Consider the following 17,395-nt stretch of genomic DNA (forward strand, 5'->3'; position numbering starts at 1 on the left):
TGGAGTCTCAACTATAAAACGTCAGTCCACTGACACTCGGCTTTCGGAATGAAATCCGAAGTTGAACAGTGGACTGATTCCCGTCCTAAGGCTGCCGCTTTGAATCCGAAGTTCTCGGCCAGACCGTCCCGCCTCGGTGAGCGCAAGGGGGCATCCAAGAGTTTCGCGAAATAAGCGTGAAGTGAGAGAATTCGGTGATCTTCAGCGCGGTACAGGCACGGAACCGGAGGTAGCGATGGGCTATTGGAAATCCCCTCCGAAGTATGTCCATTTAGTCAACGAGCTCTAGTCTGAATCCCGATCCGGGATCTATGTGCTGGAAAGCAGACGGGCTCACTCCCGCTCTCACCTGTAGCGTCCGCGTCATTGGTGTTGTTCGTTCAAAAGATTATCCCGAGAACTTGTGAGGGTCCGTGGAGAATGAGGCGGACGCCGGAGATCATCATCTCGGGAACAGCCAGTACCGCTTCAGATCCTCTTTGGGTATCGCTCGTTCTTATGCGGGGAAAGTTTTTCGGGAGTGAATTGGTGCAATGGAGGATTGGAGCGCAAACAAGAGGGGACAATTTTTTCCCTGCAGAGCTATGTCTGGAAAACAATCCCTGTGTTGAATCAGGCGCTGCAGAGTCGATGTGACAATAATTCGAGCGGGAGCCGGGCGAGCTCGCTGAGCAATCGTACACCGCTCAAGGGACAATCTCTGAGTAAATATTGCGGGAACAAAACAGTTTGATGAAATCCATTGGGAATCTCGCTGCGACAGGACATCCAGCAGACATGTGTACAGGTGACGAGGCGAAACGACATTGGTGTTTCTATCATTCCTCTATAGGGAAAAAGCCTCCGGTTCGAGAGATTCCAGCGGCCACCGACGGAGTTTTCATTCAGAGCTTGTTGCTTCTCTCGAGGGAGTTGGAATTCATTCAAGGTCTCGTGTCGGCTTCTTCCTCGCGGTAATTCCCCCTACCGGCGCCGGCGGCAGATCGAACGGATGCTGCGTTGAGTTCGGGCGGACGAAAACAATGTGCCCGTGTCGAGCGCGGAAATGTCCTGGAACCGATCTGGATGGGAGTGTCCGTCTGAATATTCAGGCTGAACGGATTCGACAAAATGAGATCAGGGTCGTCGACGAATTTCGTGTCCGCCGTCGCATGCTATGATATGTTTCGGCGGAGCTGAGAATGGCTTCACTCGAGCGGGGGATGGCGTAGATAAATTCCCGGAGCTCGGCGGTAGAGCAAAGAAAGGGCGAATCTGGGGCAAGTACGGAGCGTAAAAAGTGGCACCAAGCGGACAAGGCGCGAGGGACCGAGGGTCATGCTAGTATGTTGTAGGGGTTTGCATGGACCCGGAACGGGGATTCGTAGGGACGAGTGGGTGAATATGAGGGCGGTTGGGGGCAATAAGGCCTCGCAAACGAGGCATTTTACCCTAATTGAACAATTTCGAGGATGTATCACCCAAACTCTCTTGGCTAGCAGAAGCTTGCGGGCTGCTGCATAGTAGCCCGGCTCGAGCCCAGAGAGGGCATGCCTCTGCGGAAGTCTGAACTGGCGATGATACTTCCCAACGACAATCTCCCAACTTTATAAGCGTGGTCCAACATTTCCCTGCCTCGCGGCGTGGTCTGAAGAGTTTTCCCAGCGAACGGTAATTTTTCCACTCGGCTGATGCGATCGTCATCGGAGCCTTTCGGATGTAGCGAGGAAATCGGAGTGACGCTCCGTCTTGGCAACTTGCGACGCTTCGTGTGAGTCTGCTCATCGTTCAAAGAGGCAAACCCCGAATAATTTGAGGAAACGCACGGGCCAGGAGCTTGGAGACGAGCCTAGGGGACAAGAGAGCCGAGATCTGAATGGGCTGGCCGCAAAGAGACTCGAGTACGATGTTGCCACACGATGTTGTCCTGCGGACGAGCGGCGGATACTTGCTCCGATTGCGTCCCCTCCAGAGCTGGTCTATTTGCGATGCGACATCGTAATGGTCCGGAGTCTTTGTCAACGCTCGTCGTCGTAGCTGCTGCTGTCGTCGTCATCGACGTTTGCTTGGCAAGCGTCGAAATATAGGCATAGCCCAAGGGAAGTTTGAAGAGGGACCTCTATGTCCACGCGGCGGACGTGAGCGTTCAGCGGAACAGACCGTCGGACGTTTCTGGAAATGCTGACGACAGCATCATCGATTGTTGGATGATCTTGGAGTCGACTGAAATATCTTTGCATCATCTGTCGTAGGTGGCAGTGTTATCATCTGTCGGCTCACCCGGCGTATTTTTGCCAGAATCCCTTCTACCTCGCTTGCGCTGGCCAATCGGAGCGAATTAGCAGCTGTTCGCCACAGGTTCGGGAAACCGTCACTGTTGCCAGACATGGAAGCGCGCGGTCAACGACCATGAGGTACTTTGGATCCAATCAATGTCTGCCCAGGCTGGGCAGCGGAGCTGGACCGACCGCTGGTCTTCCGCTTGCCTTAACACAGTTTTTTCTCCATCATTCGGTTCAACAGCAACAAACCCTCTTCGTTCGAACTTTCCTCTTTGGCTACGCCTCCGTTCTTATTCACCCACTCACGTGTCTACTTTTCCCAGCGAGTCTGCCGGCGGGTCAGAACGGACTGAAAACAGCGTGGGCTTGTGGCAAACCGACTGACTTCTGAAAGGTTTGCTCTCTGTGCATTCTCTCCATTTTGAGCTCCCGCGTATCGCAAGGTGTCCTTTCTGCAGAAATTTCTCTCCCTGCCTCACGCGAAGCGTCCCATGCTGTGTATTTGGTGTTCGCCGTATTCGCCTGTATCCCGCTGCTCCTTGCCCAAGAACAACCTTTCCAGTTGTACTCCTATTATTCCTTTACCGTAGTTGCATGTAGTTGTACCTGACTTCTTCCTCCGCCGGTAGCGAGGCACTCCGGTAGATATGCTCAGCTCATAGGCCTACATACACCCTGGATACGCTCACTTCATGTATAGCGTGTCCTGCCGTCGACTGCCACCGCCTACGAGACATGCAATCGCAAACACACACGCAAATAACGCGCTGGTGCAGAGTCAGAACGCCGACTATCGCTGTGTCACTTATACGTAGACTCCGAGAATGGGTGTTCATTCCGACCCGAATCTTAGGCCGTGCACTGTGTCCAATTCCATTTGCCTCGTGGAGTTTTTCGAATGAAGCGCGCGGGACAGAAGACCATCCCACTAATTGGATTTGCGACGGAGAGTTCAATTCCGGCGCGACGAGCGTATACAGTGCGACTTACCAGATTGCTTCAAGATATCTGTAAAACCCAGAACGAACCACATGCTTGAATACCTCTCGCACCTGTCCCTACAATTCCGCGCTGAATCAAAGCGAGAGAGAGAGAGCTCCCGAAGAAAAAGGAAAACACACGATCATTATACATTTGTCCAAAATTATCTCTTCTGCCAGAGTTTATTCTTGACAATTTTCCACATTCTCAGGTCCACACGGTCGAAAATTGTTTCCTACACTCCACGTTGTTGTCTATAATTCGGATGCCGGATAGTATGATGTCGCATCGACCGTTCATTTCCTTTGAATTCCGACTCCATCCGGTCACAATTCCTGAATCGGTAATCGAACTCCAACAACTTCAACAACCCGTTTACCTCGGACTCAAGCTGTGAGGAATGTCCGTGTTATTTTTCGATACCGAACAAATACCCACGCGATACACGGCCATTCTGGTTCAGGAGGTGACACAGGGGTGGGTTGACTAGAAAACAGATCAATGATTTGATCACACGCCTACGTACCGGATCGATAGGGTTGAAATTATTAAGAACGCAGGAGGGACTCGATATTTCATGTCTAATCATGAGGATGAAGATTATAATGTTGTTGCGATAATTTCAATTCTCCACTGTCATTTCTCTTAAATGTTGGCTGCAGTTTGAAGTTCCCTGGTGTCGTGCTCTCCCTGTCTCCGACATTTGTAAGTATCATATATCCCTGCTCCTCAGTCTGCTCAGCTGTATGGCTCGACTCACGACTCGGAGAGATGGCCTCCCGAATGACGGAACATTTCCCTACAACAGGGTTTCAAGCATTGCTATTCTGCTGTCGATTCTGACAGGTCAAGATGCGAGCAATCCAATCCCTCATGATCGTCAAAAAGCCCTACTCCTCAGCTCCGTATACAGCAGGAGGCGATCTCTCAGAAGATACCTAGTACTATAGACATACATATAATACAAACATCACTTTCGCGGTGGGTGCCCTCGTAGCAGCCCCGGAAAACTGCTCAGAAGAACCTCCGGCTTCGCGGCAACAAATCACTCGACGGTTTCCGTGTTTGGTCCTTGTCTGCGAATATGCTCTCCGTCCAGCTTTCGAGTAAGCACAGGGAGGTTCCACGAACTTTGAGAGCACTGCCACGACGTTGGACGTTAAGGATGATGACGGCGAGGACTTTATCAAATGTACGTAGAGATCGTCTACCTCATCCATTCGCTCCTTTTCAGACATTACGAGCAAGTTCGCGATACCTTGTCAATTTCTCTCATATGCAACAGGCTGTAAATCCTAGACCGATTGGGTGATCACCTGATCGACCGATCTACCGCCCTAGCGACAGTCGAGTATGCTATCCGGTCGATCCGTCAAACAGTCGACGCAACGTGATGAATCATTACAAATTCCACTTATGCTCAGTCGTTCGAACACAGAGTCTGATTTGGCTTCCCGAAACTCCTTCCGTTCGTCGTCCGTGTTCTCATCCTTCTCACATTTTCTCAGCGACCGTGGTCGGTCCGACATTTCATCCGAGTTCCTCATCTATTTACAAGGTGTGTACAGTGCAGTGCCAAATGCCTCGAGATCCGAACACACAAACGCGCTCATGTGTCAGAATTGCAGGTGTCCGGATCTGCGTTCCACGATATGATCACACCGACGACCTGGGGCGATTTCCAGGGCGTCCCAAGTTTTCCCGGTTCGCCACCGGTCCGCACGCTACAGCTTATGATCCTCAGAATCACGAGATGTTCAACAGAGCGACCAGGACGCATGGTAGCGTGATAACGGCGTTCGAAATGGAACTCAATGCTCCTGAAAAAAAAATCGTGAAGAACTCGTATACCCGGATTCATTCGCCTTAGACAGAATCTGGCCCTGAGCTAGAACATGGGGCATTGTTACTCCGGGTTCGGATGGGTAGAAAGGCTGTTGCTGTCCGAGCCGTGACTCCGATGGAAAGGATATTCTCCTTCCAGATCGAAGATCGGCGACCTGAAGAAAAAAGCTTGCAGCCCGTCATCTGCATGAACGATGTCATGAGCTTTCGTCTGAAGCCCTGTTTCGAATTGACGTGTGGTCGCGAAGCATTATTGTCGATTTGTCACGAATGGACTCCTATGATTCCCCAGCTGAAGCTCTCCTTCCACCTTCCCGCCCGGTCCCAAGCCCTGACTTGACGTTGACGTATTGCAAGTCGCGCTCTTGCGAGACTGACTCCCCCACCGTCTGTGTGTGGCCCCGTAATCGGAGGAGCGAGAGAGGCCGAAAAATTGTGCATCGGAAGTCTTCAAAACCGTCGGAGGATGTTTAGGTCATCTCTTCGAAGTTCTCCGAACCTTGGAAAGCTTTTCCCTCTGGATCGGAAGCAGGAGTAGTGGTCAGATTCCCCTTTACATTGAACCCCCGGGTTTTTGGTTGGTCCCCCGCCGCAACGACTCCTGAGGAGAAGGCCTAATCCCAACAACCAACTCATCCAATTGCCAGATTCGAAGCGGAGGAAGGACTCGCGCGGAAGAAGCAGATTTTCCAGCTGTCAATTTGAATTCAGTCGGTGGCAGCCGGCGATTTTTTCTCAGAGGGAGATCCGACAGTCGGTGGTTGAGGCTGCGAGGTCCACCAGTGTACGGGACGACATGGATACGAAAATCCAATTTTTGCGCAAAGAGAAAAAAACGATTTCACCGAGGCGACCAAAAGTCGTGCGTCGAATTGGCCATTAGGTACGGCTTAAAGCAAGCCTCAAATCCCTTCTGACGGAGCTCGGCAACTCTGACGCACAACTAGGGGGTCAGGGCGTAGACCGAGAGAGATATTCTACTAAACTATCCCTCAAGTAGTCCGTACCCATAATCACCTGAGTGTAAATTACCTCTCATAATAATAACACATACTCTGCTTGCTCAATGAGGGGGGCGAGCGAGAAAACGGACGATGTTGGTTGGTGTGTTGGTTGGCGAGCTGAGGAGCTCGCTTGAATTATGATGCTTATGATGCCAGCGGCTAATGGGCCAAAACAAATAAGCTCTCGAGGTGGATCACTGACTTGTTGGTTACCTTCGACCGATCATACGTGTTGAGAGCTCAGCGTGGTCGTAGACATCAGCGGCATTATCGCCGCAATGTGCGCTCACTGAAGTCTCAAGATTCAACGATGTCTCGAGCATGCATCAAGCAACATTGAGCACGCTCCCCGCGAAACTTTCTATACGTCTCCGAAGGACCATGCGAGTTAATACGATCGAGCCTTTTTTCTCTCACTCGGCTGAGAGGACCCATGCGGCTCAAAGTATTATCAGTCGAAGCCCAACAAGCTATCTAAGATCGGAAGGAATCATAGAGAAACGTGAGAGATCGTTCGAACAGCCGCCGTTCGGATCCCAGCTCGAACCGCGCAGCTTAGAGTCGAAATTATTCCGACCGCGGATGCCAACCGCGCCGTCCATGCACATCGCACAGAGGACGATGGCAATCTTTTCAACCAGTTTTTCTGACTCCTCATGGAAATGCGTCGTCCGCGTCGGAGCTCCGGAGAGGAGCAAAAAGTGTCGAATCGTATCGTGTTCTGCTGCTGCCGTCGTCGTCGTGCGCCGGCTCGCGTGTCGCTGTGTAGACTGGCTCGACGCCCTATCAAGTGCTGGAATTTCGACGACCACAACGAATGACATCTTCCTCACGGCTGATGTTCACAAATGTACCGCGGCGAGGCCACATGGAGCTGGAGGCGGTGCGAGTATACGAGAAAGCCCACCTGGCTTGTCTGTTGAACAGTGATAAATTTCCTCTGTTCATGCACGTAGGCAAGAGAAGCCCACACGCTATTCAAATGGTCTCGCAGTATTCCTAGTGGATGCGGCAGCTGCTCCGGTCCTTTTCCGTCCCTTTTCATCATATTTCGTCCTTGGCCGTCTCTCTTTCGAGCGTGCCGCACTCGAGGTGACGGTCTCTTTTTTCCTCGGCGCTGTTTGATCTAGCACCGGATCTTTCTCAAGAGCGCTCGGATCATCTTTCCGCTTGCCATTGGCCCCTCGTATACATAAGTCGGCAGTCAACACGATATCCGAACGACAGCGTCGAGAAAAGCGGGAAAACTCGTCCGATACGACCTTGAGCTTTTGTAGGTCTTCATCAGTCGAGGCCGAGCAGAACTGTATCAGAATCTTCTCCGCAAGCGGCCCGTGGAAAGAATGCCATCGCGCGGGACGACGGATCACCATTCACAGACAGACGAGCGAATCATCATGAAACTGACAGAGCTCGAACATACTTTTGAGGGAACGACCAGAGGATTCATGAATTCCGCTTCGTCTGGCCCGACTGTCGAACCGCAACTCCGCTGTGAGCATCCGAGCCGAGTTAATTTCGTTGCTGATTGGCTAAACTCCGCCTGCGTGCAAGCCTTTGAACTCCGCCGGGCGCTCAAATGGAGCGTAAAACCAACGCAAACGCAGCTCCTTTGAAACGGATCCCTTCCGACTGACTGAGAGCCTGAAAGCTCTCTCCCTGTCCGCTCATTCAGATCTCCCCCGATATATCTCGCTCAGTCTGAGCCCGTCGATGACGTCTGCCTCCGTCTTCTATTTCTTCCTCGCGCCGGATTTCTTCCCGCTCCTCGAAGTTTCTCAATCGGCACCGCCTAGTGTCGCTTCGCACCCTCTGGAGCTTGTGTTTTGCGGAAGATTCCATCCCGAAGCTGACTGAGTTGGCAACAAGCGCCCGTTCGATGGGTGCAATGATTCCGGACTGGAAATATTGCACTTTATCAGCCGTGAAACTTTCGGCAGGTTCGCAGTAAACCGACGGGTTCTCCTCGCTCTGAGCATGCTAGCCTCTCCCTAGCTCCCTCCAGACAGTTCGGATACATAATTATTCAGGAACATCGCGGCGCGAACAATGACTGTTTTCCTGAATTGATCCAGGTGAATTGATCAGCGATTGGGCGAATCCCGAGTAGAAACCACCGATTGCATCAGGGATCCGGTCCGATCTCGGGGTTGATGAGTCCATCGTCCAGAGTCACCGACTCGGACGGAACGACCCGGTAAGCTTCGTTCTCGAGGAATCCCTCTGATTCGAAGGGATCCCCATCATCGAATGAAGCTCTTTGACATCCGTCGTATCTGCTCCTCGACTTTTTGTGTTTAGCCCACATATTGACTGTCGACGCCGGGCACCAAACAAGGAAGGCTTGAAACAGCGGCTGGTCATGGCACAGTGAGCTAGCAAAGGAGGCTAGCGAATTCAAAATGCTCACTGCCTTTGACAAGCGACTCTCTGTCTGACATGAGCCAGGCATTTTCTGTGCGTGCATATCAGACTTGACTATGCGCCCCTCCCCCCTCAACACAACAGCCCCACACCGGGCTCGTGGTGGCTGCCGCTCGCCTCGTCCTTCGCTGCGGGTCCTTCTGCCTACCTCTTCCCTTTCCGCCCGGTTTCCACTCCCAGCAGACAACAGTGACAGAATGCGACGGCTCCGAAGATAAAGCTGGGCGTATGCACAAAGACAGAGCTCAGGCCCGTCCTCCGGCCCGAGCCGGAAAGGGAGAGACCCCCACGACGAAAGGGGAAAGATAGAGTTCGCCGAGATAGAGAGAATAGATAGCGGGGAACACTGAGCTCGGAAACAAATTGTGATCATGACTAATGAAGCGAGCACTATTGTGCCGCTAATTTAGCTCCGAGACGAGAACGAGACCACACATTTGAACACATCGTACTGTCCGAGTCGAGAACTAGTAGTTAAGACGAGAATTATGAACAGCCCGCCTGACACCTCTGAATTGGACTAGAACAAGTTTGGAACGATCCGACGTCTTCGTGGAGTTGATGGGCCGCTTGACCGGACCCGATTGGGGATCCCGCCCGCTGATCAACGATTCGCATTCCGACGCTCGTGAGAAGACGTGTTCACCTACCGGATGCTTTGTTCGTGAGCTCCTTTGGGCGTAACACTTCCTCCGTAAAGTACTTACCATCTGGAAGGAAAGCAAACAGACAAGTGGTTAGAGTTTGGGAGAGATTCTCAGTTTGGCTCCGAGATCAATTATCTCTCTGTCAGCGATCTTTCCGTGACGGCAGCCAGCGAGCTCTTCAGCAACTTCCACCAAACCGAGTCCCTCGGGGAGTCGAGGTCAGTCCTCGATGAAAAGCCGGGAGATCGAATCTCGCTCGCTCGTTGGACGCGATCATAGAATTTTCTCTCTTAATGGCTGCTCTTCCTTCCGCGACTTCAAGTCTCTCTCATCCACCGGAAAAATCTTCAAGATGTGGAAATTCCCGAGGATTTCCCGGAGAACGAAAACTCGAAAACCCTCAAGGATTTCCAATCGAAGAGCTGTATGAGCAGTGGGATTCCCTCATAGTTCGGAAGACTTCGTCTGAGCGTCCGAGGCCCGACCAGTCGGCTGCCGAGCCCGGCGGGCTCTATGGATTATTGATTCGGCCCGAATCTGCATCTTCTTTGAAGAGCCGCTCCGTATTTTCTCGAGTTTGATCAAAACTCCCAAATCGGTCCTGAATTATAGAATATTTCCAATATTCTGAAGAATCGCGTGGACTCGAAGGGATCTCCATCGGGAGTCCAAATACAGGAAAAACTCTCTGGGCGCCTTTTTGGGTGCCTCTGAGCGTCGCACAAGGAATCCTCGACTAATTGCCGCTGCCCCGACGGGATCATTCGATCTTCCTTCCATGGAAGATACGCAATTCCACTATTGGTATCAGCTCAGTCATCGATTCAACTCTTTCGGGCACCACGAGACCACACGAGCATCACTCCAGAGTCAGCCGACGACTCTTTGCGAAACTCATCGTGGTGCAGCTTACACGCCGAGAAAGTTTTCCAATCCGCAATCGGAGGCACCGCTTCGGTCATCGCGCATTGTAAGTTCTCGTAGTGTGACTTCGCTCCGGCACGACGTGCTTCAACGACTAGGGGGATTTTGGGGAGCATCCTCTCTTCGGCTGAGGTTTCCTCTGGAACAGAGGGATTCGGCACAAGATAGAAGGATTCAGCCGTCCCCGTCCAAGTCAAGGAAGACGCTCTGAAACTTCAGTGAACCTCCACGTGGATGCTCCAAATGGCTCGCGCGAGCGGACTTCTCCGCGTCTTTCACTTTTCAGGGGCATAAGATCTGACGGTCGAGGTAGGTAGCCACCGACGGCCACGTATCGGGTCGCGAAGTTTCGACCAGGGAAAAGGCCGCGTTCCGCAGGAAAAAATCTCAGACTAAAACCAAGTGCTGGGAAAGAGATTCCAGCCGACGAGACTATCATCGCCAGCGAGCAAATATCGGAGACAACTCATTCGCTTTTGCGCGCGCCGGGATTCTGGCGCTCCCTCTGGACATTTCGGTCTTAGAAGCTGGGACGTTCTAAGGGGATTGGGGTGGACCGAGGAGATTACTCCAAGAATCTTAGCGGGGAACGGGGTATAACGGAGCGGTCACCGCGGAATGTCGAGCGTGGTCCCAGGGGGGACCTCCGCCTCTACTTATCGAATGTTGCGCTGAGAATCTATTAATCATTCCTCGACTGCGATTACTTTCCGCTCCTCCCTACAGAATCCGTGGTCTTCGTATCGGTACCTAAGCTTTACTGTGCTTTTCGACTGGATTATCACAGGACTGCTCTCACACACTCAAATCAGCGCAAACTCAATCAGGGGGAATCACTCATTCTCTAAACTAATCCCTCACGCCGAGAAGAGTGAGAGGAGGAGAAAATATCTATGATTTTGGATACACTTCGCGGTGCTCGGATCAACGTATTTCCTCGAGGTGTCTGCTTGTCGTGTCGTTCGTTCGCGCAACCAGGAGTGGCGTCGAACGGGTAAATGTTTTCGAATGAACTTTATTTGTGATTCTCTCATAACTAGCCAGCTATCGCGTCTAGTTTTCTACCTTGGATCGTCTGACAGCTAACCTCGCAGATCCCGGAAACGGACTCTGACATTCAGGGAATCAGAACGGCATCACCGATCTACTCTGCTGACGTACATCGATTGTGCGGAGAGTACATAATCAGGGACGGGAATACGCCCAGAGAGAAACTGACACTGAACAGACTGCTGCTCGGAGCAATTATGCAGTCAGTAAATATCGTCGAATGGGGTCAATTCTCAAAAAACATGCACGTTTGAAATCTAGAAATGGGAAATCTGCATTATCCGGAATGGGACGATATAGAAACGAGCGAATATCAATCTTCGACTTAGGTACCTCCAACATAATAAACAGGCGATATGTGGCGTTACAGGAGGAGCGAACGACAATACGTACGATTTGAATTCTCCCTCCTACCCCAGTCGAGAGAGAGAGTCGGCTTTGACGGAACAGAATTCAACGGGGAGGAATGGAAATTCATGCATGGAACTCGATATGATGCAACGAGCGGCAGCATAGGGTCGAGGCGTAGAGTAACCTCGGCCGATGGATTTACCCCTCAATCACTCCCCAACAATCACACAGCTAGAACACCGGAGACCACGAGAATCAAAAACACAGCGGAAGGATCAGGGTATCACTACGATCTGTATCGATCAAGCGAACATTGAAGAACATTCATACAGACCACAATGACACCCACCAAGTCAACAAGACACTCATGGCACGATTAGACTCTAATGGTCTGTTTCGCCCGATAGAAGATTCAAAACTTGACTTCGCACATCTCCCTCGGAGTCGGCGATGTCAAATGTTCGTAAACAAACTCGGACTCTGTACCGCGGCATAGCTAGAATGAGTTCCCTGGCGACGGCGGCTGCTGCTGCTGCTGCTAATTTTCTGCGCCAAGTACTGCGTTTCAATTTACGTGAAGCTCCACCAAAGCCAAAAGCATCAGGTAAAGAACAATGCGTACCACTGTAGGATTTTTCCGGGGTTCCCATGCCGTAGGTGGGGTCGTGATCGTCTTCGTCGTCTTCGACCATGGACTCCTGCGTCGAGGAGGATCTGGCTGGCGATACTTCTGCGGAGGGAAAGACGGGAGGAAGGAATAGATCGTTAGCATCTAGCTCAGAATCCGAGGCTCGACTTCTTGTCGTGTGCTTCTCTTCTTTGATTTGACTCGAGTGTACCCGCGGAATAATTCCCACTTCTCTTAGAGCAGAAATGTGAGCTTTTGTCACTCATGAACACTCCCATCTAGATGGTGACCTTAATCATTTGAAAGCGAAAATCGCGGGAGCGGGATCATGGTCTTGCAGAGCTCAGCAGGGATTCACTTATTTTTTCGCCTATTATTTTCTCAGTTCACCGGTGGAATAGAAACTTGCCGTCTGGATTCTGCGAGATAAGGAGGAAAATGAACTCCAGCATAGAGCTCCCATTTCTTACGGAGACGAGTTTCAGGAGCAGAAAAAGCTCCGCGGAAGACTTGAATGAGTCAAGCCGACGAATGTTTACGTACCGTAGATCTGTGCTGAACTTTCGGTGAAGCCGAGTATATTCTCGGAGACACACTTGTAGAATCCGTAGTCGGTCGACTGCATATCTCTGATTGTCAGAATCGAGCGAATTTTGTAGGACGAAGTTCGCTTCGATTCGATATGATACTTGAAGGCTTGGCTGCCTTCTCCCGATAGTCGAGTTCCCTCCTTCGACCAATGGATCGTGGACAGAGGATAAGCTTCGCTGTGACAGTCAAGAGAAACGTTGTGCCGAGGTGCGACACCGACCAATTGCTGAGGTATCCAAATGACCGGCGAAACTGGAAGAATATTCGATGTTAACGACAAAAAATAGCCTGCGTCTCGGAACGTCTGACTGTACGAGCCGTTCCGAAGACACTTGTCTCTCTCTGCGTTGACCTGCACTCCGCGGCTGGACCTTATCGGCGTCGAGTCTGGGGGCGAAACTGAGCACTAGAACTTTGCCATGAAATTCCGGGATACATTACAGGACCAAAGCAAGGGTCGCAGTAGTCGCATCATTGACTGTTCGTCCGTCCGAGATCTGAACCCCTAATAGACCGAAAAAGCAGACGATACCGCCAATGACCAGTAGAGGAAAACCGGAGGAGCATAGAGAAGAGTCATGAAGACCGGCGCAGAAGGGGATCGAATGGCCTTCCGTTATCGCTGCACATGACCTCCAACGACTTTGACTCCGACGACGCCGACTCCGGTGGCAGCAACATCAACAACGACAACGACGACAACAACAACAGCACCAACGTCGGAAAAGAGGAGAAATACGACGCCGGGGAGAGAGAATGGAACAAGGGCTGCGCTGACAATCGAGATACGCCTCAATCGAAAATGAGTCTTGTCAAAGCTCGCTTGCCCTCTTGCTGTTCGGCTCAACAACCGATGGACGACGGGCCGAGTCTCTCTCCTCGCCCGCCAGGCCGACCGGCTCAAGCGGCCACGGGGAGCCAACGAGCAAGAACAAAAGACTTCTCTCCTTTGCGCGATCGTCCACCGCACTCGCAAGTTCATAGAGGAGTTAGGCACTCCACAAAAGAAGCTGGAGCGACTGACTTCGGACCAAACGGAAGAGCAAGCTGGCTAGCCAGCCACGCAGGGTGCTCAGAATAGTGTGGAAAGCGGCCAACAAGCTCCAGTACGAGCGAGTTCTCTGCTCTCGGAGTGAGTTTCGGGATTTTCGCTCCTCTTCACCGATTATTCTCACCCCTCTCCGGCATTGTTTCCGGATCTTTTTACGACCCCTGCGACACCGATCCGGTTGCAAGTTCGCCGGCGAGTTTCAGAAGGTGGCAGATTTCTATCCGTCCGGTGAAGGCTCATTTTCGGGTGTTTTCACCAGGTCGGAGGGAAGCCAGCGGTCTACTTCAGCGAAATACAAACTGGGGAAAGCCGATATCCGCCGCCCGGTGATCGACTCAAAGTCCAAACTAATGATCGAAATGTCCCCGTCGGACGGTTCCGCTCGGTGGAGCCCGAATCAATGAGTGAAATTACCGCCGCGCTTCGAATGGTCTCAAAACGACGCCTCCGTTTGAGACATGCGGAACAGACCGTCAGGTATTCGGAGAGCTCGTCGGACCTCGTCGGAAGCGACAGATATCCGAATAGTCAGCCGGCCGGCCGGCCGGCCGTCTCGCTAGATCGACAATTAGTGAAACGGTCCAACGAACGCAATTAAATTATGTATCATTTAGCAGATCGTCCGATAGTTGTTTCGGGACCTAATTGCAGTCAAGTTCAATTGCGTCTGACTCGAGGAGAAATGGGGGCAGGCTCCGATACGACTCGTTAGATACCGACACCAATCGGGACGGAGGCAGCTCTTTTGAGACGAAGCATGCCTCCGTGCCGGAAGTGCGAGAGGGAATATCTCAGGGGAGATACGAGAATCCGTCGGTGACAGGGAACTCATCACCCGAGAAATAGGAATAATAGGTGCAGAACTGCTGACGGATCAGCGAGACCGTATCAGACTTGAGATTCTCGTCTCAAAAATGATGATCGGCAGAATAATTTGGCGCCAGAAGGGAGCTAGAGCCTCTTTTGTTGGGCGCCTCTCTTCTCATTGGAAAAGCCGGCAGTCTGAATATCCTAGCGAGACTTCGCCAAATGGATTCCAATGATGACAAGCGGGGTATATACCGGAACTGGCGACAGGGGGAAACGTAAGGAGCCTCAGCCGAAGCCTTGGGAGCCGAAGATGAGTGTTCCTCCCGGAAGGTTTGAGCATTGAGGTATTGCGGATGTATTTTCCTTCTGCTTCCCTACGTCTGAGGATGCCGTCCGCGACGCGCACGGGAATCGGGGTGAATCCCACAGAAGGATAAACAAGCTCCACTGAGCTGGGAAGAGGTATTCAAATCAAGCGGGAATTTATCCCTCGGAACCAAGTTTGGACTGACATCAGGTGCGATGAAGAAATAATCCTGCGATGGCACGCTCCGACCTCCTGTGCTGATCGAGGAGGCGTTGACACGGGTTCGATCTCCGGGAGATATGCTCCGAATACTTTCAAAGAGCAGTTAAAAGGAGGGAGTGAATTCCTTCGAGAGCATTGATAGCTGGAAGGGAGCAGAGATGAATACAAAGGCAAGGTTTGTCCAGTCATTCGAATTCGAAACTTTTAGCTGTGGGCGACGCACTCTCCCAGTCAGCCCCTTCTCCTTCTCTCCATGAGTCACTCAAAGTCAGACGTGAGCGCGCATTCGCAACTTCTGTTCATTTTCCGCCCTCGTCGGCTCATTTCGACGCTATGAGGTCGAGCCAGGGGTTTTAAACACCCATTTCGGGAACAGCGATGGTAGCAGCCGCGGAGGGAAACGAGAGGGAACCATGAAAATTTTGGCAGCAGCCGCTGCTGTCCTTAGTATTCATTGAGTCGATCTGTGGATTGTTCGAATTACATCTTTGTAGGAGCCATCCCGAGATACGAGCGACGCCTCTCCGAGCAGGAGAATCACAGAGACTCGGCGCGATATTCTCGCTCAGACATGATCGACGGGATGGGGAGCGATGGGACAGCTCGCAGTCCCCGAAAAGACGCTCTAAAAGATTCGCGATCTGAGGGGCAAAAAAATGTGTCCAAGTGCGACTGATACGCTGTAAGATTGTTACCATTTCGTACAAATGGTCGCGTACATTAACAAGGACAACAGCGAAGGGCCCGATAGCTCCAGCAGTCTGGAGAGCGTCAATCCGGGTTGGTTGGATTTTATCTCACGGGTCGACGGACCGCTTTGCCTCCCTCGACCGTGCTTCCTACAATTAGCGGCGTTGTGATGCCGCGAGCGAAAAGCGCCAGCTCGATTCAAACAATTGAAATTATTTTGAAGACTGAACGCGAACAGGGTCCGCTGCTGTTCACTCCGACCTCATTGATCAGTTCCCATCGGTATGGCGAGAGGCTCCGCAAGGAGGACAACGGTGATTCGTTCGATATCCTGCCGAAAGAACGGCCTAGCTCGAGCCAATACCCCACCGGAGTTCGAGAGGAGTGCCAGGGTGGAGAGGAAGAGATTTGCGATTCGTCGAGAGATTTCCCCGACTGGTACCTTGATCCAGCTGACTGAGATACTTACAGTGGACATGGAGCATGATGCGTCTCGATACAGGCGATGGAACGTTGTTGTTGGCGATGCAAAGATATGCTCCCATGTGTATCCGCGAGACTCGGGCGATGTTCAATGTCTCTCCCGTGTAAGAATGAACTGAAATGCGAATTGTTTATGCTTCCTCGGAGATGGGCTCAATGTCCCGCAAGGAGACAGCAGCCAGTACTAGACGCCTCCGAACCTACGGAAACTTCTCTATAAAATTATTGGTTGGCCTTCGTGTCCCTCGTACCTATCAGCCGGACAGCTCATGCCTTCCCCCCGCTCGTAATCGCTGGTATTACGGTGAATGGTATGGGAATTCAATCGCGATGCCAACTGCCTTAGCAGATGATCAGCGCCCATTTCTCGGTCGAGAGATCCTCATCGAGGACCGGGAGAAGTAGGTCTTCCACGGGAATCACGGTCACGGAGTCTTCCGTCACGTGAACTCCCCTTTAGTCATATTCCTCGATGCGAGTCTCCGATTCCCTGCCGGCAGCTCTCGCTCAACTACCGTTCAGTTTAGTCAAGACGCACATATACGAAAGACGTCCTCAGAGTTGAAGAAACGGTGACTCGCCCACTTGACCGTCGATTAGGTACGGCGGCTCTGCGAAAATTTTCCCTTCCCAAGACGGTCCTCTGTGGCGGGGAACGCCCGCGGCTCCGAGTCGAAGCAACGACGACTACCTTGTCGACTCCCAGCACGAAGTCTGTTTTGGAGATCTCATTCCCGGTATTTCCTCGCTCCCTCGCTGGCGTCAGGACGGTGGCACGGGAATACTGTGCGAAGGACCAATCCGGGAATCCCCGACCAAAATTCCAGTTGTTTTCAGAGCTCCTACAGTCGACTTATGCATAGATCCCCGTCCCCGTCCCATATCGTGTTGAATAAAGATGAAGTAACGAATCCAGCGACTGAGTCGAATTATATTATATATTTATCCGAAAACCGTATTCCGTCAGGCGGGTGAAACGCTTGGAACTCAGCTCTCCGCGAACGCTGATGATTCAAGTTCACCCACGTAAGCCCTGAGAGCAGACGACGGAGTATCCGTGAGCTCCGCACACCACCTTTCACCCCGCCTGGATTTTCTCTCATCTCGGGAATCACCACTGAGACTA

General features: G+C 51.9%; 1 protein-coding gene across 1 annotated transcript in view; it reads right to left on the reverse strand.

Moving 5' to 3' along the window:
• Positions 1 to 4,988: 4,988 nt before the first annotated feature.
• LOC100903081 (lachesin) overlaps positions 4,989 to 17,395 on the reverse strand; it is a 42,371-nt gene continuing 29,964 nt past the window's right edge. The window contains exons 5-9 of the mRNA XM_029111795.1: positions 16,256 to 16,384; positions 12,659 to 12,958; positions 12,110 to 12,217; positions 9,166 to 9,225; positions 4,989 to 5,062 (exon numbers count right to left, since the gene is read on the reverse strand). Coding sequence (XP_028967628.1) covers positions 4,989 to 5,062; positions 9,166 to 9,225; positions 12,110 to 12,217; positions 12,659 to 12,958; positions 16,256 to 16,384 — 671 coding nt within the window. The remainder of the gene's footprint in view (positions 5,063 to 9,165; positions 9,226 to 12,109; positions 12,218 to 12,658; positions 12,959 to 16,255; positions 16,385 to 17,395) is intronic.

The sequence above is a fragment of the Galendromus occidentalis genome, unplaced genomic scaffold (genome assembly GCF_000255335.2).
Source record: "Galendromus occidentalis unplaced genomic scaffold, Mocc_1.1 scf7180000077470, whole genome shotgun sequence".
In the NCBI taxonomy this organism is placed as follows: Eukaryota; Metazoa; Arthropoda; class Arachnida; order Mesostigmata; family Phytoseiidae; genus Galendromus; species Galendromus occidentalis.